This window comes from Lathamus discolor, chromosome 3, assembly GCF_037157495.1.
Source record: "Lathamus discolor isolate bLatDis1 chromosome 3, bLatDis1.hap1, whole genome shotgun sequence".
Classification (NCBI taxonomy): Eukaryota; Metazoa; Chordata; class Aves; order Psittaciformes; family Psittacidae; genus Lathamus; species Lathamus discolor.
The window spans coordinates 62,272,056-62,295,500 of record NC_088886.1 but is presented as its reverse complement, the minus strand read 5'-3'; the positions used below and the strand labels follow the sequence as shown (position 1 = coordinate 62,295,500).

The 23,445-nt window shown below is 40.5% G+C and overlaps 1 protein-coding gene across 1 annotated transcript in view; it reads right to left on the bottom strand.

Moving 5' to 3' along the window:
- ABCA4 (ATP binding cassette subfamily A member 4) overlaps positions 1-23,445 on the bottom strand; it is an 83,169-nt gene that overhangs the window by 9,237 nt on the left and 50,487 nt on the right. The window contains exons 19-40 of the mRNA XM_065675590.1: positions 22,306-22,533; positions 19,568-19,745; positions 18,461-18,592; positions 17,566-17,705; positions 16,605-16,742; positions 16,146-16,333; positions 15,226-15,316; positions 14,410-14,615; positions 13,951-13,999; positions 13,186-13,427; positions 12,629-12,753; positions 11,443-11,541; positions 10,808-10,997; positions 8,631-8,725; positions 7,644-7,676; positions 6,481-6,586; positions 6,285-6,359; positions 5,659-5,828; positions 4,474-4,651; positions 3,016-3,131; positions 1,239-1,386; positions 139-262 (exon numbers count right to left, since the gene is read on the bottom strand). Coding sequence (XP_065531662.1) covers positions 139-262; positions 1,239-1,386; positions 3,016-3,131; positions 4,474-4,651; positions 5,659-5,828; positions 6,285-6,359; positions 6,481-6,586; positions 7,644-7,676; positions 8,631-8,725; positions 10,808-10,997; positions 11,443-11,541; positions 12,629-12,753; positions 13,186-13,427; positions 13,951-13,999; positions 14,410-14,615; positions 15,226-15,316; positions 16,146-16,333; positions 16,605-16,742; positions 17,566-17,705; positions 18,461-18,592; positions 19,568-19,745; positions 22,306-22,533 — 3,051 coding nt within the window. The remainder of the gene's footprint in view (positions 1-138; positions 263-1,238; positions 1,387-3,015; positions 3,132-4,473; positions 4,652-5,658; positions 5,829-6,284; positions 6,360-6,480; positions 6,587-7,643; positions 7,677-8,630; positions 8,726-10,807; positions 10,998-11,442; positions 11,542-12,628; positions 12,754-13,185; positions 13,428-13,950; positions 14,000-14,409; positions 14,616-15,225; positions 15,317-16,145; positions 16,334-16,604; positions 16,743-17,565; positions 17,706-18,460; positions 18,593-19,567; positions 19,746-22,305; positions 22,534-23,445) is intronic.

The following is a 23,445-nucleotide window of genomic DNA, read 5'->3' as shown; positions in this document are numbered from 1 at the left end:
TCATCATCCACCTGATTATGTGAAATGGAAGTATTTCAGAAACAGACACTAGTTTTCCAAGATAACACTTCCAACCATCCTATCCATAGTCAGGACACTTGACATGGATAAAACTTGTTGCTTATTGGCATTACTTACCAAACCTGGCATATATGTCAGTTACAGCTTGGTTCACAGCCAAGTCAATGAGTCCACGACCCAGGCAGAAATGTGGGAAGACCATCAGCACATTTTTCAATGTTTTATTAAACTTCAGTAAAGACTGTAAGAAAGAGGAACAACATAATAAGCAGTTGAATCTAGAAAACATAGCAACATGAGTGAAAAGTTCTTTGTCATGTCAGAGAAACTGGATGTTCTGTCTTCTTACAAGAGAGAAAACAGAGCATTTATCAAGTTACACCCAAACTTAGGCGTTGGTGCAATGTGGCAATACCCCAAACACTGTGCTAGTAGCAGCCTAGCTGCACCAACACCAAATCTCCCTCTGGAGACACGTCTGCAACAGAGACTTACTCTCAAAGGTAACAATACCAAAATGCTTTGGTTAAGTTCATGGTTTCTCCTTTCTGGCAAATAACAATGCTTGATCAGCACATGGTGTTTGAAAACTATTACACATAATGGATTGCTGTCAGATGTAGAAAGGGTGTCAATCACAGTGGAGAGAGTATCAGCAACTGTAGAGGTGTAGTTGTGCATACAGGATATTGATCTCTTAGCCTAAGAACTAATTCTGGCACTCACTGTATTCTGTCTATTCTTGTGTTTTCTGTCACCTTCTTGGTGGTGTTAAACCATTTTTGGGCAAATCTCAAAACATTACTGTAAGTCGAACATCTCCTCTAACATAACAACTTGCAGGAGCGTCTTTCCTTCCTTAGTGGTGACTCCATGATTTTCTACCATCTACACCTTCCTGTACAACCCAAGCTGTGGAGGCAAGCACAAAGTGCCATGTCCCTTCCTCCCCAGCTGTGAACGTGTGCAGAAGTTTTGCTCACAGGGATGAAAAACACTCAATGTCACTTGTGTGTGTAGCCCAAGGTATCAACTGCCCTGAGCTGCTCCTCTGGGTTATTCTGCTCATCTGTCCTGCAGCTACTCAGCAAGTTACACTCATTTACTGTCAGAAGAAATGGGAAGGTAAAGAAAGACAGTTACTGTTAGAACTGGCTATGTCTGGACTCCCTTTGCACAGCTCTGTAAAACCAGGTGTTAACAAAAACATTACTTACCGGGTTATTTTCAAATAACTCCAGGATGAATGTAATAGCACTGCTGTTGATCCCCACAAAGAGATTAATACAAGATAATGCAACATAAGCAGTGCTAGGGACATTGAAGAATGAAGAAGCAGGGTACATCATGGGAATTACTGCCCATCTGCATGCAAAAGATAGAAAAACTATGACAACAGCTTCTCCGTATTCTCATGTCAGTTGACTTAATGAGAACACAAAGTTGAGCTTTGTTCTCAAGTGTAATAAAATGGAGTAACCCAACAAAGATGCCATCACAGCACTCTTTCCCAGGTTACTAGACAAAAAGCTTTTTCTGCTTTGTCTTTTTTGCTGTCAAAATGCAGGGCAATAGAAACTGCTAGAACTGAGAAAGCTAGCAAGCTTATTATCACCCCAGGTATCCTTGCACATCTGACTGGATTGTAGCCCAGGAGAGAGAAACAAAGAAATGTTAGAGAAAGCAAATATGATATACTACTTTGCTAGATATTCCTCAGCCTTTGTAACTGTAAATGCACATGCAGCAACACAAAAGGAGGATTCCTCTGGAATAAATTTACAATGCTTAGCAACAATTAGTCCAACCAGGAAAAATTCAGTAACAACAACCTGAGGTGTTTAATAGGACAATACAAAGTGTTCACAAGGAATCAGCCCAAGTTTCACCTTGTGAAATCAGTTGCATCCAAGGGCTAGTAAATGACTCTATGAATTTACCTTCCTTTCTGTTTTTCTGAGGACCATATTGTGATATTATCATTGAAGTGACTGCCTTGTGATTGCATCCTGGTAGATGTGTTAAAAAATGCAAATACATTTTAAATGTCCATCCACACGGCCATGAATATACAGCCATGACTGTATTTGAGGCAATATACAGAGCCACAGACAATTTATTAAAGATAAAACTATTACTGCACTTTAAAGAGTGAAAAATTAAACCAAAAGAACATTCTGATCACATTGTTTAACACTGTGTACTTTCAGAGATCAAATGATGATCATGCTTTGCATTTTCTTAGCATTTTCATTCAAAGAACACGAAAAGTTCAGAAAATTAATGTAGCCTGTCCTGAAAAGAACTGTTCCCACTTAGGCTTAATTTGTCATATAGAAACATAGAATAGTTAGGGTTGGATAGGACCTTAAGATCATCTGGTTCCAACCCCCATATACATAGGAGGATGCAGAAAGCTTCATCTTTCTCTTTAATCCTAGAAATAAATCTGGTTGATTGCTTTGCCTAGACCACACTAGCTGCAGGGCTATCAGGAACAGGATTTTATAGATAAAAAGATATGATCACTAATTAAACGAGAGAAAGTAAGTTTCAGTCAGCCTTATAAAATGTTATTTGGTAAGAAAAATGCTCATTTCAAGTCAAAAGAAGTTTTGATTACTCAGTGCTCCTTGCCCTTGGGTCAGATGCTGAAAGATATCTTAGTATGGGCTGTCAATGAGGTGAATGAACAACCACTGAATTTCTACACAATGTACATAGAAAACAGCAAACCAAACAAATATATTTTCCTGTAAGGATCACATTTAATGCTTAAAAATATAAGGGAGTGACAAAAATGTCTCCTTTAGAGCATGTGGCCAGAGTGTGTAAATATCTTGCAGGAGGGACAGAATTCAGTTCTAACCTGTATGGTATCCACTCAGTTGTATTCTTTAAAGCTGGATTTCACTAAGTACTGAGCTCAATAACATGAAATCATTTCCATGTGGAATACACACCCCATATTCAGGAATAACATTGAACACTCACCCATACAGAAGCAGCAGGGCAACAAGCACAGGGAGGTTAGTTGGTGAAGTGTATGCTTTCTTGTTGAAGCCAGCGAATATAACCACAACGAGTCCAGCACTCAGTGCATAATTCACCTGCCACATCACAGGGTGAAGATCAGTGTTTAAAACCTGAGAAGGTCTGCAACCATATCCAGATCCTACACGTTGTTCCAAAAGGATTTTGTACTGAGGAATATCAGAATTTATGAGCTAGACTAGTCACACTCAAGCTTTTGGATCAATGGGTCCTTGGCAGCATTTTTCTGAGACATCTTGTATCAGTCTGTTCATCAAAAATACAACATACATTGTTTCTTAGATTATGGTTTGGGAGCCAATTATTTCCTGGTCCTGTTGGCAAGCTGCCCACAGAAAGAGGCTGTGGGTATGCAAGGGAAGCGCAGTTTCTGCTGATGCAAAGGCTGTGTAGGAGGGGAAAAGCTGGTTACTTGAGCCACATTCCTGGGAAGAGGCTCAAGTGAGTGTGTTTGGCCATTCTCTTCTAAATTTCTCTGGGTACTACTCTTCTGCAATGCACAGAGCTCCTCATGCAGAATGGCATGTTTCATGGAACTGCTAACACCAGTAAATACCTTTGCATCATGCTGCCAAGGGCCACAGCCAAGCAGAACTCCTGCCAAGCTGCTGGGAGGCTGCTGTCACCAGCAGGGGACAGGAACTCAGAGACCTGCTTCTTTTCCCTCATTTACTAACTGAATGCTTTGCTTTACCTTCTCCTGAAAGAGCACCTCCTGAAGCCCATAGAGCTGGGGCTTTTCTTTTTTTTTTTTCTTTTTCGTTTTTTCAGTTCCATGTTCATGCTTTTCTTATTGCATAGCCCTTGGCCACTCTCATTGTTCAGAAGGCACGGCTAGAGAACAAGCCCCTTGATGTATCTCATCCAGGCAAAGAATTTGCTCCTTTGTGACAAAGTGGCCTGAAGATTAATGGGAGGGTAACTGAGCCCTGTGTAAGCAAGAGTGGGTCTATGGTCTAAATCCTTTTGGAACAACACAGTGTTCACAACACACAAATACATCTATGTCATTTTAGACACCCTAGCATATTTTGTCTGGGCTTCAGCTACTGTTCCAGCAATCTGTGAATCTCCCTCACCTAGATTTCTTGAACATCTTGAAACATGTTATGGTCCTTCTAGATGGCAGGAATGAGGCAACTGGGCCTTCCACTTCTGGTAAGTTGTACTTTATTGTACATTTAGTTTTAAAGATTGGAAACCCTAAGATTACAACAGTTGAAGCTCCATTTGTTGAATGAGTTGCGCACCTGACTTAATTTCTACATCTGTAGAAATAAATCCTTATCCTGCTTTACAATGCTCGGAATCACCTTCACTCAATTCACCGGTTAGTTCCCAGTTCATGCAAACACAGGAATAATTGCAGACTATGAAACCAGACCAGCAGTTACTCACTATATCCCAAATGAAGTTGGTTAGCCAGTAGATTGCAGGGCTCACACCACTGACAAACTGTAGATGCTTGGCTTGTGTTACACGTTCTTGAATCAGATATAAAACAAAACTGGCTGGTATAAAGGACATGGCAAAAATCACACAGATGGCAACAACAGCATCCACTGAAGTGGTCAGCCTAAAACAGCACAAGAAGGGACTGTGAGCACGGGAATGGATACAACAAAACATTATATTAGCAACTGGGGAATCTGGAAGGAATGTGAAGATCTAGAAGTAGCAAGGCTATTTTGTAAGTAGAAGACTTCTCCAATTTCAAAATGTGCTCCCAGGTTGTGTTGGAGACTATAGCTAATGAGTAAGGATGATGGTATTTTCCCAAGCTACACTGGGGACTGTAGCTAACAAATATGGATGATGGTGGCATTATTCTGTGATTTTTCACTTTCACAGTTCAACTCTTTTACATATCTCAGTTTGAAAGCCTTCCCTGTATGGTATGCCTCAGACTAGACATTAAGGCACAACAGTCAAAGGCCTGGGAGCTGGGAAAAGAGGGGCTCAGAGAGGCAAGTTGCAGACAGGGAGATGAAGCACATATCTTACCTCTGTGCTAAGGCAGGATTTTCAGTTTCATTGAATTCTGAACTTAACAGGAAACGTGAGTGGGAAGCCATGTCTTCTTAAGGGTGTCTTTTCCAAGGAATCAATGGCTTGTAGATTCTGGAATACACCAGCCCTACTACATGCCATTGAAAATCTACCTATGTGCTGTCCTTGGCACCAAGACAGAGGTTGTTAACTACTGACTACCTGTAGCCAAGTTAAGGACAATTTCTGATTCCTTTTTTGATTATGATCTGCTTTTTCACAAGTAGACCTACTGGCTTTGGTGCATGAACAAAGACTTCAGAATCTTTGTGCTTGGGAATCAACATATATGTGTAATCATGTATAACCAATGGTCATAGGTCCTACACAGGATGGGAATGAACTCTTATAGGACTATAACGAGACAGAAAATAATAGACTGTATATGTAAATCTTGATTAGAATAAAACTCCAGGGAAAGGCCTCCAGGTTCTGTCAATTGAACTATTTCCCCAGAGTATGAGTACATTAGAGGCAGCAAGTTGCCAGGAGAGGGAGCGGTAAGAGCCAGCACCAGAGCACAGACAGACTTACACAGTGACTTCAGAGAGTTGCTCTTTAGTGAGGTTCAGAGGATGGTTTACAGCAGTGATCCCAAATTCTTCAGGGGCTTGGCCAGTCCGCAGGTTAGCTCTAAGGATTGCATTATTGGCTACATTAAGGAAGCTAACCATGGCATGCCAGCCTTTATTGTTAAACCACACCTAAAAGAGTCAGAAAGCAGAGATTCATTTAAGAAGCTTTCATTAATAACCCTGAGCTGCAGCAAAAAACTTGGCTGCCTTTTATCTGCTTTGGTGGGCATTGTAACAGGGAGGAATCCCAAACCAGGAATGCATAGCTCCCAGGCACAGTCCAGCAGGAGGAGCTCACATACTATGCTTTTAAGAGCTGGACAACCACTGTCAAAGGATTTTACAGAACTACATTTTAAAATTTAGCAGAATGTGTCTTACTCAGCAGGATTTGGGAAAGGCAGAAGTACTAAGAACACGGTTAAACTATCTCAGATTACAAATAACTGTGCATTAATAACGTATCCCATCTTCATAACAGTATTTCATCTGTGGTTGCATCTGAGAATGTGACTAGCGATATCCTCACTATTTGAAGTCTGTCAGGAAAGAATAGGAGCTAGCAGACTACTTGCAGTAAAATACCTTAATATTATCTTCAGTTTCCATGTATTTAAGGAAATTAGTCATTTCTTTAGCAGCAGCCAGTGAAGTTTGTCCCTAAAATGAAAAAGAAATGGCTCAAGCTCAGCTGTCTGGGTGAAATCTGGTGCTGCAGATCTTCAGCTTCATAACAGTTCTTTAGTAAGGGGACAATAGAACCAAAGGAAATCTTGCTTACTCCTGTGATATTCATCATTCGGCCGAGATCACTTAAAAAATTGACAACTTGATCTCCAGAAACATGAAGGGCTGGGAGCTTTCCTCCTATAGAAATTCCTCCATATCTAACAAAGAGAACAGTATCATCAGTCACTTGTATCACACACCCAAAACTCTGTACTTTGATGGAAATACTAAAAACTCACTTAATGTAAGTTTGTTTTCTATACATCCTGTAATTCATGTATAGCAACCTTCACTCTTTTTCTAACAACTTGTATTAGGTCTTTTTAGGGCTTACAAATAATAGACATTCTATCAGTTCCTGAGGGGTTCATGCCAACATCCTGATTTAGATTTTAGCCAGCAAGGAGGACTAAGGACAGCATGGACCTCACTTAAAATTGCAGTTGCCCTCTCAGGGCAGGTAATCACCTATGTTGGTGCCAGCCAACACTCCATAATAATAAACACTACTGCATGAGATGAACCATAATCTAATCCCACATAAAGTAATGTTTGCACATGAACAAGCAGATATTCTGTGCTGGAAGCCAGTCACCCAGCTGCTACCTTTGAAGTGAACTCCTGCTGCTGAAAAACTAAGTATGTTCTTCAGGCTAATCAGTTATCTTTCTAAGCTTAGTATCTACAGCATAGACATCACATGAGGGTTGGCTGATGTCTCTGCATAAGTGGATCACTAGTGGAATCTGTTTCTAACTACTGCGTGTGTTCAGAGCAGGGATGAGGAGTTGTGGTTGTTACTTCTGCATCTGATAGTCTGGTGCCCAGGTTTCATCTTACCCTGGTCTTTTTTTTTCTTTTAAGGGTTCACATTTTCCTGATGCTCTGTCACAGTGTATTCAGTATTGTAGTCTAACTTTCCATCACTCAGATCCCATTAATCTGACTGCTGAGGTAATAAAACTGTGATTGTTCCATTGTGTGCCTCTGGTCTTTATCCTTGCGGGTGTAGTCCAAACAAATGTAACCTAAATGTAAAGGGTCTTTATAAAACCTTTGCACACCCCCAACCTATTTCCCACTGAAGCCACATTTGTTCTATACTATCTGCCACAATTCCCCTTGTCCATTCAGAGAAACTTTGTGAGCCTCCAGGTTAAACAGAAATTCATTGTTCCTTTATTTACCCGCATAATCTGTGAATTGGTTTCTTACCTTTGCTCATTGACCCAGTATTTGCTCTTCAAGCTGAAACAGACAAACAGAATCCCACCTCTTAATGCACAGACCCAGTCAATGGTATTGTCAGGCTTAAATGGAAATGGTTTCCCCTAGACAGCCTTTCCCTTCCCCCCCCCCCCTTTTTTTTTTTATTTATTTGCTTTCTTTTTAAGTGAATGCTCCTAACTTTGAGTTCTGGGGTTGTCTGGACTTTTGGTACTCCTTCCAGTGGTTTGGTTTAGTTTTCTGGCATGATTCATCTCCAGTTTATACAGAGATAAGAAAGATTTTGGAAGTGGCAGATACTGGTTCTATCCTAAATCCATAATGAATTGATTTAAAAAGATGTATCTAAGGCAAATATGACATATGCTAAGAGCAATCAGTCAAAGGCAGCCAGCACATAGCTAGTATAACAGGAATTTCAAGAACTTTGCTGGGAATTGAAAAGGTAGCAAGGCCTCAATCAGAAATAATAGGCCATGGACACTGCACAGCCAATTACCATGCATGACACTCAGGCAAGTGAGCAGCTATCAGTAGGATAGATGGATCTAACACTATCTTTTGGCTCTTAAGCACTTTCAGGAAGAGAGTGATAATTCACTCAAGCAGATGGTCATGCTGGTGTGGCTACAGTTCTTCAGGGACACAAACCAGCATCTCTGCAAGGCAACACTCCATGCTGTGCAGAGGCACCAGTTTTCTCACCACTGACACAGTTACCACTAACACAGCATTGCATCAACATCAGAACTTAGGTCTGCCTGTAAAAGAGTACCTGATTATAAAAATAGGTATAACTAAAACAATTTAACTCCCCTAAAATGAGCGTCTCTATTCTTACATTAGGAATATGGACATGACACTCAAGTCTACACAACACTTGGCAAATCAGGTGCTTATGTTACTACTAAATGAGAATTTCATGGCCAGGTACAAAATACCACATGTGCAAAACAAAGGAAGATTCACCCCTACCTCCCTTTTATCAAAGTGGGGTAGGTTTTCACCAGAAAATCTGAAATATTTCTGTGGGTGAGATCTTGAAGAATTTCTGTGCTGTGCTGCACTCTCTGAAAAGAAAAGAAAACCTCATCAATTACAGGAAACTTCACTGTCTCTAAAGCTATTAAGCATTTGTCAGGAAAAGAGCAAAAGCAGCTTTGGTTCAGAGGAATTGCTCAGGTTCATAATATCAGTGGAATGGAGTGGGTCATTCACTTTCTAGCCCAAACATCTTTATTTTCCTAAGATTCCAGAAGAAATCATGAAATCACAGAAGTTTGTGAGGGTTGACACAAATGAGTTGCACTTTACTCTGAAACTTGGCCCAAGTTATTTGCAACAAAGGTCAAGGTTGCTCAAGGCTTTTTCTTCACTGTGAAAGAAGGAAGCTTTTCAAACAGACTGAGGTCCCAGTGAAGATAAGGTTGTTTTCCATGATTCAACAGAAGTTGAAGTAAAAATTAACATGAAAACTTCACCTTCACTACCGTGTTAGAAACTTTGAATGAAGATCACTCCTTTTTTTTTTTTTTTGTATTGAAAATGATGCCTTTGTGAGGCTTTTGCAAATACAGGGTGTGAAATGCAAGACCTCAAATTCATCGAGTTTATCCCAAGGTGGAATATATTGTAAGATTCTTGGGCAGTTTCAGAAGGCAAAGTCTGCAACCTGAAATGACCTAGTAATGACCTTGAAAGTCTAATGAACTTTCGAAGTTCCTCCATTTGTCCACAGAGAGGCAGTACTGGAGGATATAGAAGATACATTACAGCTCCTTAGCTTATTCTAGACAATACATAGGAAGACTGGTAGCATCCTCACAGTTCCTTCACTGAATGATCTGTCTATGCTCAGACATCCTTCACAATTATTTACATACTGTTGCTTCCCTGGAGACTCAAATGTGAACTCTTTCTTCCTGACAAGTTATACAAAATTGTCAGGATAATATTAGAACCAACACATTTCCCTCAGATGAGTAGAATCCTCATAAACAAGCAAAAAATAGTTTTGTATCCTCCCTGAATTTGAAGCTTTAGATTAAATTTCCTTCCTAAATCCACTAGCATGCACTCAGCAAAATTCAGCTTCAGCTGTTGATTGGACATGGATTATTGGAAATCAGAAATAACTTGGGATGCTGTGAATAATGTCAGAATCTCTTTATTAACTTATTTTTTTGCTTCATAGACAGGAATTCTACAGATATTTAAACCAAGTTGCTTTGTTGTTTTGTGAATAGTGGTAGAGAAACCAAAGCAAGCCAGGTCAGTATTTCTTAAGAGATCTCGATTCAGGAACTTGTGACATCAATATTAAAACTAGAATTATTTTAATCATTTGGCTAATGTGTGCAGCCTGGCAAAGAGGAGTATTAAAGCTGAGGCATTAAATGAGTGAGCTATTCCTCTGGCAGTGCCTGCAGTTCTGCTTTCTTTAACTTGTTAGAAAAACACCTAGAGAATGTAAACAGTAACAGGCTGTCATTTTCCTTTGCTCTTCAAAAAAAGCAAACACATTTTATAAAGGGTACTACTAAGATCATTCATTGATCAGAGCAGGTAGGAATGTACCTCTCATCTCTTCTCCATACAGCACCAGTGGTTATTAAATCACTCCTCTTCGTGCACATGCATACAAACATCTGTTTTGATAGCTTAGAACTAACTTTCTAGAACTAGAACAAATGCATTCAGGAAAATTGTTACTTGGAGTTGACTCAATTTTAATTTTTCCATGTTTAATGTGATGACCCCATTCCATTTTTTTCAAAACCATGACAGTTTTCTTTCTTTCATCTCCTCTTTCTCCCTCCTTTACAGAAAGGCAGTCTTCTAAAGAGAATTTTCTTCGAGACAAAAAAGCAGGGTCTTTTTTAATTATTTGATAAATTGTTATTTTTTTGTGATTTTCTTCTCTATGAAAAGGCTGCAATTGAGATTAAAATAGTGACCAATTTCATTGAAATGTGCAAGCTTTTCCAATACCTCTGAAACTGAATTTCAAATTCTAGCAATTCTTGCTCCATTAAGAAAACATACTCTATTCCTTCCACGTCTAGTGGCATGGCAAGGTACTTCCATACTTATCCCTTTCCCAGCACTTGCATGAAAGATTTCTACAGAGATCTATGGCACAAGGACCTAACCTGTGGTGGGGGGAGGCCTCCTGCTCCTGCAGGGCATTCCGGCATCATAGTGAGTTTCTTGTGAGTGCTGCACTTGCAGGAAGGCGATGGATTCTCAGGGCTCCACTTGTGGCTCAGCAGGAGGCTGCTCAGGTTGGGATGAACAGCGGGTGTGTTCCAAGCAGTTGGCATATTGCTGCATGGGTAGTTCCTGTGTGGAGGAACATTCCTTAAGCTGTGCAGGGAAACTGGTCATGAGAGGTCACAGAATTGCTGAAGCGATTGCTTCCAAACACCCCAAAATGGGAACAAGAGGAACCTGAGGGGACGCACATGTGGAAAGTGCCAGGGAAGCTGTAAAGATTTGTGTCTGACCTACTGACCTGAATTTTAAGGTTGCTTAATTCTCAACAGAAGGCTACATGAGCTGGTTTCCAGCTAGCCATATTGAGCACTGGGAATAATTCTTAATACAGTGGCACTGTCGTCTTGCCGTTTGTTACTTTTGACCTGATACTAGATATTACTGCCAACAGTTTATCTGAAGCATTGGTTGGAGTGCAAAGCCAAGACAATTCATTCTTGTTTCACTGCTCAAGACCCTGTAGTAATATCCTGTTAGAACCTTACTTTGTAGAGGTTAGCCAGCAACTTACGGAAGAGGCTGATTCTTCATGCAGCGATTTCCAAATCCTGGTTTATTCAAGAAAGCATCAGTGAGGGAGACCACCTGCTCACTGCCAGGACGCTCATTGCTAAGGGAAGAACATAGGACTTTCTCTGTAGAAATGTTTTGCAGACTATTGCACTGGAATACCCATAGCAACTGGTGAAGGACACCCATATGGTAGAACCAACCGCCCCTTCCCAAATGCTGCTGATTCAGTTGTCTTATTTATTTATGCAAAACCCCAGAGCCTTCCAAGATGATTAACAGGCTAAAGCAATGGTCCTTTGCTCCTAATATTAAAGCATGACTTTTGACATAGACTGATAGCAACAGTCTCCAAAAAGGCTTGAATTTCTACCCTCTCAGCCCTGTCATAGTCAGTAATCAGAAGATAAGAAACATTCTGCATTTTCAGTTGCTGAGGCCAAAGAGACAATGCTGCTAATAGTAAAGTGTCTGCAAGAAACAAAATAACACCAGGCTACAGAATATCACTAGTACCAAGTGGTACAGAAGTGTGAATATCAAATGCTGTTCCACACACTACAATGTATAACTTTAATTAAAGTTTCATGTGAATTTTCAGTAGGAAACTCAAGCAAAATGCTTCAAAATTATTGCCTTCAGTTTTGCTGCTTTCTGCTAGTTGGGATCTAGTCTAGGACTATTCAGCTAAAGAATACTGTGTGGGGAGAAACTGCTAAGCAGCAGCACTAATAAAACCCAACAGTCTCTGCTTTCATCTTGTTCCCATAACTTTGCCCAAATACTGTCCCGACTATAAATAAATCTACCACAGGTCAGCAGATAGGCTTGAATCTCATTGTTCCCTAAGATTATGAACACAGGAGTAGTTCACTGGCATATCAGAAAGTTAGATTTCTCACTGTCCTGGATCTACTGTTAGGCAGGATATGTAACTTTGTAAGCACTGAGGTAACGAATTCAGGTAGGAAGAGGAGAGTACCAAAGATAGCAAGATATTTGAAGCACTCTTAGTTTGACAAACTCACAGCTGCTTTCTCCACCTGCACCAATTTTATGCTATTTTAAATCCTTTTTTATACCATGGAGAGTGAGAAAAGCCCACTAAGACAGGGCCCCATAATCCTAAAAGCTAGGGAGGAAAGGATGTATACATGGCAGTACTTTTACTCTATGATTCCTCTTACCTGAAGAAAGTAAACTGCTCTCCATAGATCCAAGGGTGTAAGGTTAAGGCAGGATATTCTCCAAATGGAGGAATAGTGACTGTAAGTATTAAAGACAGCAACACAAAACTAGCAGGGAGAACAATCTGCAGGGAACATGAAAACATCACACTAGGTTATTAGGTATATGTTGTACAGTGACACTATACAGACCTCATAATATATGTAAACAAAGGAGGGACAGCGTGAGCACACAGATCAGATCTGGTTTATCTCCTGAACACCAAAAATTTAATCCCCAATGCTTTCAGTTCAGATTCTGTTTGTCACAGAACTATATTATGTTAAAAATAAAATGCCAGGCTAGTAGTGATTGAATCATGAATTTGGTGTGGGTGATAGATTCCAGGCAGAAAGAAACAGAATAAGAGGCAGAACAGTTGGAATCATAATCAGAACAGTTAGGGACATTGTTACCCATTTGTAATAAATACCTCTTGCTTTGCAGAGACAACGCTGGGAAATACAGCATTTAGAACATTGTGAGAGAGTCAAGAACAGCAAAAGTCAGCCAGTACCTGGGCTAGGAAGTCCTTATGGCTGCGGGATGTGTGGTGGAACCGTTTGATGAGCAGTGCTTTGATCTGCTGAAGTACAAGCTGAAAACCTTTATACTGCTGGGACCCTTTGCCTTCATTTTGATCTCCTGCTGTGCCTACTGGCATTCGAGAAGTGGCATTAGTTTTCAGTGTGGTTTGTTCAGCTGGTTTGTTCTCAGTAGAAGTTTTGCCGAGAGCAGAACCATTTTCTTGAGTGTCTCCTAGGTTAAGATGAAAAGGAGCAGAGAACACACTTTATCTTTCACATATGAAAGTAGCACAGACATTTTAGTGAGCTCCAGATTTTACCAACTGTATATATCACATCACCAGATTGCTTTAATTACAACTGTTGAACTGTGGCTGTATCTAGTGGCATCACACAGGTTAAAACTCTTCTTACTCAGCAGGATGAACAAGTTAATCATGGATGTAGTTTCTGGACTAATGGTCAGCTTATGGACTAATGGTCAAGTACGTTTTATAAAACTACTAAAACCATTGACATGTGGGGCCTTGACACTCCATTTACTTACACAGTTCAGAATCTCATCCAATCTAAATAAAAGTCTTTCTGCTGACTTAATCTTATTTCTCAGGTATCATGTCAGGCCCTAAAAAAAGGATATTTGCTGACCAAATTTGTTTTGGCAAGAACACCATACAAAGACTGAAGGTTCTGAGGCTCCTCTTTACTTGCAGTCCCAGGAAAAGTTTATCAAGTACTGATTCATGGATCTTTACCTGCTTTCTGCATTCCAGGGTCAGCTTCTGCTGTGACCTTTAGGAAAACCTGCCATAGACAAACACATCTCCTGGTTAGGAATGGAACAGGTGCAATAACCTGACTTCTGGAGCTTATACATCATCATTTAGTGTAAAAGAAACAAAATCAGATAGCTTTTCAGGACTGCTGTTTATTATACAACCAGAGGTCTCTTATGAGATATCTCAGAAAATAAAAGACAGGAACAAGCTAAGATACAAAGACATATTTCAGGCTACTGAGTCATGCTCCATGACACTAGCATGAAATGATGCTTAGATCCTTCATCTACGCCTATTCCAAAGACTTCCTGAGTGTGCCACTGCATATGTGAGTAGGTTTTGAAGGGGATATTATACACGCTTAAGAACAGGAACTGTCTCAGAAAACATTTTGGGGACTGCTGGTAAGATCAGCAGGTATCAGAGGTCTGTTACCTCTTCAAGTGGTGTGTCTGAAACTCCAAAACTGCTGAGTCCCAAGTCATCCAATGTTTCCTCCAATTCTCTGAAGAGACTGGCATAAGATCGCTGTTTAAAGTGTTTACTGGGTAGAAGGTAAACTAGTTCCTGACCAATGCTTTCAATTAATTTTGCTTCTGGGACATGATGATGAATGACTTCTGCGAGCTCATTCAGATCTCCTGTGAAAATTAAAAACAGTGTTCAAAGAATGAGTATTTAACCATGCTAAGCATGACTTCAAAAGCTGTTGTTTGCACTATATAAAGGGGGACTGCTCTATTGCATAACTCGGATATCTCAGTTAATTCTGTACTAGGCCGGGCTGTGTTGCTAATTATGCTCTGGAACTACGTAGCAGAAAACTATTTCAGGTCTGTTAAGAAAGCACAACAAAATCTTCAACAATATCTACTTAAGTTCTTCTCTCATATAGAAAAGTCAAAACAACCTTTTTCTGAGAAAGTCAGTTTCCTTCACTCTAGATATGCTCCAGTTTTCATGAACAAATGACACATTTTGGTGTAGCGTAGTTCAAAACTCAGCCTATACTTCTAAAGCACACAAACTTCCAGTTCATCATCTGTACCTGAGACCACATATACATCAAAAAGGGGCAATAGTAAGCAAAGCCACAAAGAAGCCTTATCAAATTCATGTTACAATGCAATAGAGATGTTAGACACAAGCACTGAAGAAGTAGGCATCTGAAGCACTGATATGTAAAACGAGATCGCAGCATAACAGGAGACAGAACTATGTGCTGGAATGCCAAACCATCCCCCTTCTTACCATCCAGTTCCTGCTCTGGAGCTCCCTCTTTGTCCCTGTGTGCACAGCTGGAGCAGGAGCAGGAGCACTGAGATCCACAGCTGCAAAGTGACTAGCATGGACAAGCAACAGATACAAAGATGAAAGTGCTTCAGGTACATGCAAAAGCAGGCTGCAAGTAAAGGCTGTCAGCCTTTGAAGGCTGGAGTCAGTGAAAAATTGGACATATCTGGAGTACCTTGAACATATTATACTGAAAGTCATCTGAGGACTGGATTCAGCAATGCAGAAAACAAATCCACTTGCACAAAGCATATCTGTAAGTTCTAAATTGCATGCAAAAAACTTGGGGAAATGTGATCAGCAGTGACCATGAGCATACAAATCACGTTGTTACTAAGACCGGAAGCACTACTAACAAGAGAAACAATCCAGATCCTTATCTCAAGCTGTGCGAGGGGCTGGTTTAGCTATGGATAAATGTAGACTCTTCTGGTGTCTGAGCTAGTTACTAGACTACATCATGTTTACAACCAGTGTACTGCAAAAGCAAGCATTAGAAAATCATAGAATGGTTTGGGTTGGAAGGAACAGATCATTTAGTTCCAATTCCCCTGCCATGGGCAGGCACACCTTCCACTAGACCAGGCTCCTGAAAGGACAAAGGCAACTTGACTGGCAAAAGTTTAGACATACTTGACTGATGAGAATGAATTACAGACCATGGAGGGCTTTCTATCGACCTATTATTTTCACCTCACTGGCTGGCTGTATATTTATATATTTATAATATATTTATTTTTGTATTGCTTTCTTCATTTGGAAGTCAGTTCTGTACACAACCTCCAGCAGCACTTAACTGCTTTCCACCCTGCTGCAGTGCATGATTATGTGTAAACATTTTTCACATTCCATGTGCAGGGAGGGGGCCACATACTTACTGAAGCCCTTCCAATTTTGGTGTTTTTCATCTTGCGAACCAGAGTGAGATAGAAGCCAGACCCAAAGCAGTTCTTTAGGAATACAGGAGAACCTGAGCAGAATAGTTTCCCTTGGGATATGATGGCTACTCTGTCTCCAAGGATGTCTGCCTCATCCATGTGATGGGTTGAGAGAATGATGGTTCTGCCTACAAAGAATAAGGAGGAATGCTCAAGGAATGGACTCTCTCTTGAACTTAAAACTGTGCTTAGTTTTCTGGCAATTAATGCAGGGTTTTCTATGCACCAGAGCCAAGTCCTAGGTTTGCCACACCACAGGTATCTGTTCACAGAAACTTGTTTGCCTGTATTCATATCCCACTACTCATGAGTTTAGCCAGCAGCCACGTGTTACATCTATGACAGGTTTAAAAAACAAAAAACCCACACAGAAACAATTTCCCCTCTCAGAGCTGTTACCTGAGCGATACTTCAGCAGGAGATCCCAGATAGATCGCCTGGAATATGGATCAACTCCAGATGTGGGCTCATCCAAGACTACCACTTTAGCTTCACCCACAAATGCAATGGCAACAGACAGTTTCCTTTGCATTCCACCTACCAGAGAACAGACACGTACAGGAGTCTGAGATGAGTTACATGAGTGGCAGGGGTATAATAACACTGCTTGTCACTGGGGGACTGATACAAGTAAAACAAAACCCATCCTCGGGCAATTATCTGCAGTTAAGTCAATAGTCACATTTTTCGTCTGAAGTTCAGCATAGCTTGTTCAAAATTCTGTTATCTTTATTAAATGTAACTTTTTAATCTACAAATTGCATTTTCTGCTTCTTGCCAGAAGCAAAAGCAGGAAGAGACAAGATTTTCATGTTTTTATGTGAATCAAGCCAACTTTTACAGTTACAATCAAGGATAAATTAGCATAAGCACACCTGGCTGTTTATTCAAATCAGCTTTTGAATCTCAAAGTGAGATGAGTTCAAACACATTACCTGCATGTGTACATTTAGAATGAATGTAACTACTTCTACCAAATAATACAGCAGTATAGAGTACTGATCCAAACAGTGGAGCTGCATGGTAGCGTACTATTTCATTTGCCTTTAAATAATAGAACATTGAATTTTGGGTTTTTTCTTACATTGGCAGATTTTCCTTTTTTATATACTTATTAAACCTCTCCCCAGCTTTAAGTATATTTTTATTTGTTACATATTTGAATTTGTTGTAGATTTAGGGACAGGTTGTGCCAGCTTTACTATTTGTACAGTCCCATTTACTCTTAAGAGATTAAAGACCTCCCCAGTGCACAGTGATGTGTCAGAATATGTCTTCAAACACATAATTTGAACTATAATTGCCCAAAGATAAAGAAAAGGCAGCAGAAAAAAACATCTTAGAACAATCTTATGGGCACCTGACAAATTCTGAGCCTCTTCATTCCTTTTATGGGTGAGGCCCATGTCTTCTAGCATTTTTTCCAACTCTTGTTCAGCTTCATCCCTGGATCTCCCTTTCAGTTGAGAATAAAACAAGATGTGCTCTGCTACAGTAAGGCTGTGAAATCAGACAGAAAGGCACCAGGGCAATTTAAATAAATATGCAGATTTTTGTTCCCAAGCAGCAATAAATTCACTCTAGATAAATTCCTTTATCTTGCTAAAGGAAGAGAGGCTGCTTTACCCTACATCTGGATCACAGATCTTACTAGGGATCAACATGCTTTCCACAGATGTCATAGGCTCTTTCTCTGCGTTTTCAAAGCAGAACCTGCTTCTAAAGGAACAGGTATAGCAGGCATAAGCCATCCATTTAAGCATATAAAATGGGAGCTAATATAAGAGCTGCATTAAGGAAAAGAGTCTGCTGTTGAGATGAACACAAACTAATGGCAGTGAAGCTGGAAATCACCTGAGAAGATGATATTCTGAGAATAGCTGGGTGGTAGTAGAAAATGGGCACTAAAATATCCTGCTACTGTGCTGTCGGCCTAGACTTTTATAGTTTAGGTGGCCTAAGTCGTATGAATCCCCAGGCTGAACTCATGCTAACTCACACTGCAACAGAAAACACCAACACCAGAAGCACTATCATTTTCCTTGGAAACTTCTCTGTTTCCAGCTAAATGATGGAAGAGATTTCTACTAGAGAAGGGCACTACCTACCCTATGTGAGTGCTAAGAGCTGAAGAAGCACTTCTGAGATATACCTACTGCCAGCACAGTAAGAGAAACAACACAGGCTTTGTGGCTTTGTCAAGCATGCAGACTAGAACCCTTACTCTGAAAAAGCTAGTATGGATTGATACTTACTGGTTGAATAAGATGTTGTACTGAGGGCACATGCCTAATGTGTGCCGAATGGAGTCCATGTGAGTCTGAATATCCAAACCTCCAATCAGCACAGTGCCAGAAGTGGGTGGGAAGAGGCCTGTCAGTATCGACCTGAGAAAAAAGAAAGAGAACATTCCCACTCCCCTCTTTCCCTGCCACGTTAGGAAGATGTATTGCACGATTCCACTAGATGGAGCATGATGACTTCTTCCTACGGGCCTCGATGGAACAGCTCCAGTAAAAAAGCATACATGTAAATACTCTTGCCCTGCTACATTGAGAATCTTGTGGATTTGCAGATTAGAATGCTTTTGCTTTGCGTCAAACATACTTATTGTGGAACAATAAAAAAAAAAAAAAAAACAAAGAAAAAAGGCAAATTAAAGTCCATTTGAAATCAAATTGATTTTTAATACAAAACCCCTAAACTGAGAAAAATCACAATGAAACGTTTTAGTTCTTTCAACCTTTGTTGAACTTGTCACCGACTCATGAAATATATTGTTCACCAATTCATCCTATTTTGCCTAACAGAGCTCTGTATAAAGAGAATTAAATATTCCTAAAGTCCAGCTTTCTGAGATGTTAGGGTTCTAGGACTAGGGGAACATCTTAATCTGGACATGGATCTTGCATATGTATAATCTTCTTGTCTAAACAGTATCTGTATTTTATACTCCTTTGCACATAGATCAAAAAACATGACTGACAAATTCAGACAGAGAAATTAAGAACATGTGGAGTGTGGTGGCTTTCAAATCTTCAGTTCTTTCATCCAGACCCTTCTCCCTCTCCACCTACTGGGAGTCTGGCCATGGGAAATGAATTATGAGAGAGAGAATTGCTTCCTTCTCCCCAGACTTTCACTTGTTTGTGTCATGCATTGCCTCTCTCCCTCAGCTTTAGCTAATCCAGGATATCTTCTCTTTGCCTAAGGGCAGCATTTCCCTGTCTGGAAAAAGCTTGATGTTGTGCATCAAGCTAGCTGCAGGGGTGGTAGAGAGACAGGAGTGAAAAGAGGAGGCTGATCCTCAGGACACAGCAATAGAGCATTCGGAGTTTGCCTCTTCTAAAATACAGACTTACATGGTGGTTGTCTTTCCTGCTCCATTGTGACCAAGGAATGCTGTGATCTGGCCTTCATAAAAAGTAATATTCATGCCATCTACTGCTGGCTTGGGCTTGTTTGCAAAAATCTTCACCAGGTTCTGAATACATACTCCAGGAATCAATCCTGCTGGCTCAGGTTCAAAGAAGGTATTTACTTAAAAGACAAGAAATCAAGAACGAAAAAAAAGAATAAAAGCACATTTTAATCCTAGTTCTGATCATGACACACCAATAAGTGCAGAAGCAACAGCACACACCCAGTAAAATACAGCATCATGTGCCAGTGCCAGATTCTCCAGTCACGCTACTACCAAACTGAGGCAAGATTTCTAACCACAGTGCAATTTGGTTACATTCACCCACAGATCAATAACAGGAGTGGAGCCCAGAACTGTAATAATCTCTGGAGAGATAACTCACTGGATCAGGTGAAGCTGAATGTGCTTTCTGTTTTGTGTAGCAGGAAGATTATTTGGGAATGTTGTCTGAAGATACTTAGATAGGCTGGGAGATTAAACAAGCAGCAGGTCGCCTTTCTAGGCAGGCTAAAATCTGCCATTCAAATCATGTGTCCAGCTGTGCATTCTTTTACCAGGCTGCTTTAAAACAAACCAACATTTGCCTTTAATCCTGGTAGGTGAAATTTACCCCCTTGCAGAGGCCAGCTCAAGATTTAGACAGTACCTAACATAAGCACTACATTGGATGGCTTTCTCTCAGGATTAAAAATGCATTATTGTAAATAGCACCATCGGGATGTTTTATTGCATCGGCTTCTCGACAAAACAAACTTCCTTTGAAGTAAATTAAGCCCTTAGGCAATGTGAATGACAGGAGTTGAGAAATTTAAAGACCCCATCCACTTTTGTTTACACAGAATGCTTAAGGCTTGGTAGGGAGGTTTGTTTTGCAATTGCAGTTCAGTTAAATTGCTCAGTACCCAGCAGGCCTGCGTGGAGAGCAGCCAATGCCATCTGGCTGAAACCAGCCCCACCTCCAGCAGTGGCTACTATGACTGTCATTATAAACATACTCAGGAAAATGTTCCAAATATGTTGTACATGCCAGAGCGGTACAGAGCTGAAATAACTCATTTAGAATGGGTAGCTTTATTTAAAATAAAATTACATTTATGACAAACTCTTCTTTTGCTTTGTGAAGGAATTTAGGTTTCCTTTTGTCTTGCTAAACCAAATATATACATCCCTGTATTTACAGAAGTTCACATGGAGTCTGACTAGATAGTTAATGCATATATTGACAACCGAGGTGCCATCCTTTTACATGTATCATGAGCTCAATTCATATTTGCCTGCAAGACTCACTGACAAGTTCTGAGGCAAATTTTCTGATGATCTGCTTTGCATCACTTGAAGGACGCTGGTGGAGGGCTGAGCTCCCTTTTTCTGTGATTCATATTTCTCCACTCTGATCCTATTCCCTCAGTGCAATTTTGGGCCATTTAGGTCTTCTTCAGAGATGGCAGCAGTTGTTGAGGAGGTTAATGGGGCTTTGGTGAAGGCTCTGCTTAAAACCTATCAAGCAATTAGGACAAGTTTAGAGAGTGTCTGCCCTGCTCTGCTAACCTACTGGACTGCACCAGAGTTAAGCCATTAGAACTGCTCTCCATTTCACATCCCATTACTCTTACATGAAGCTCTAGCTCTTATATGAAACCATTGTGGAAACTGCCCTTGGACCCACCAGGTCTGCTCTTGGCTTCTCTGTGTCTCTCAGATCCTGCGTGGCTGGCTGAAAGGGAAGGCAGGCTTTTTTGTGTAGTGACAGGCAAAGCCCTTCCTCTGTGGCCATGGAACAGCTGGAACCTGGGAGCTGATGAGTACAGCACCGCAAAGATAAGGCAACACTAGGAGAAGATTGGCTGAAATAACCTTTGCCCTCTGCCTGTCTTTTTTCTTTTAAAGTCTGTCCTGTTTCCATTCACCCTGAATGCACGTGTTCAGTGCCTACGTGAGGAGCTCTAATGACCCCACTTTTATCTCTATCTTTTCAAGAGTCAGAGTGGGCTCAGAGCTGTCTGTAGCAGTTAGTTTTGCTACAGAATCCACATGCATTCCTCTGAGCATCACATTCAGAAAACTCCTCTGGCTCCCCACAACAGAAGACATAGGGACTTGAAAACAAGGCAGGTCATTCAGGAATTCTTAGGTGGTGGCTAATGTCAGCATCAGAAAAGGCTGCAGACAGACACACAGAGCACTTCAGATAAACCCTTTTGAAATCAGCCTTTCCCTACAGATGCAACACACACTAAAGATAGGAGGATAAAAGAAGGAGGGGGGAGGGGGGGTGAAGAACATTCCTCTCAGCATTAAGTATTTGTATTGAAGTCTATTTTATTCTAAGAAGTTAATGTACGTGTCTCTGAGGCTCCTCCCCTCATAGCATGGACACTAACTTGCCATAGAAACAGCCTGCATTTGCATGATAAAAACCAATTACAGAGATCTTCTGGAAGGCAGCTCTCATATATGATGGCTAAAATATTCTAAGGAATTGCGAATGCAGAGGAATCAGTGAGAGGGTAGCTGGGAGAGTCACTGCTTCTCCTGAGCTTAGCTCGGGCAGCCACATGCTATGCTCTGTAGCCTACTGGACTCTTGTAGTTTGACTCCAATCAGTCCTATTTCTAGTTTGTTATGAAATACAGTAAGCATGGTATCTTAGAAGTATTCAAGTTTCTCTCTCCTTACTATGAATTTCATCTTTGTCCAGGTTATCTGTCTGAGGCTTCCCCCGCTCACCGGGTTCTCTTTCTCGTTTGTGTTTACACTGTTTGTTTTTACCATCCTTCTCCCCCTGCTTGTCACTCTTTTCTTCTGGCTTTTCAGGCTCTTCAGATTTCCTTGTGCTTTCATTTTTTTCCCCTTCCACAGCCTTCTGATCCACACAGCCTTCTGGCTCCGGGCTTTTATCTAAATCTACCAAAAGTAACCAAGATTTAATTAATCAAACTTGAATTTCCTCTTCTCTATTTCTGGAGGTGCTTTGAGGAAAAGGAGGCAGTCTTTCCTAAGCCTTGAGCTCTCCAAGAGCATTAATCATCAGTGCTTTACTCAGGCTAGGTACAGCACTCAAAGCCATCTACCTTAAAATCTTCACAGTGCCAGGAGTAGGTGACTAACAATTTTGCAATTACAGACTCAGAGTAGAAGATCCTGACTAATATTAGGCATATGCTTTATATTTTGCCCACACAGCTCTAGACCAAATTCTTCACCACTTGCAGAGAAAAGCCATACAGACATTTCCCAGACGTGCAGGGAGTGAGAGGGAGAAAAACAAAACAAAAAGGTTAAATGAAAAGAAAACTGCTACTAAGATTAAGACACTTGCTCCAGGCTGGTATGAATGAGTTGGTGTTAACTTTTGTACAAGTCACATAAAGTCACTAATGGGGACAGGCTTAAAGCAGGAAGAACAGTGATGATAGAAGAGGGAGCTCCTGAAGGAACTGTTTGCATTACACAAATTCAAGCTGGCAGCCTAGAGTGCAACAAACGTAATTGTGAACTAGCCCCTTAGGTCTCAATTTTGGGGTGGATTTTCACCTTAACTTTCTGCTATAAAAAGTTTAAGCCTATAAAACTATGTAAAATTACACAAATAGCAACATAAATTTCACTGCATCAGCTTAAATGGCAAAGTGAGGGATACGAAAGTGCACTGACTTAAAAGTACCAAGATGATTTACCAGTTTAACTTCATTTTCAGCTGTGTGTTTATATTACCTGAAATTTTCTTACCCAGTTTCCTTACCAACTCGTTAGTTAGTTATGATAAATTAAGGAAATGCTTAGTATTGTCCCTGAAGGAAAGATATGAGAAAAGCG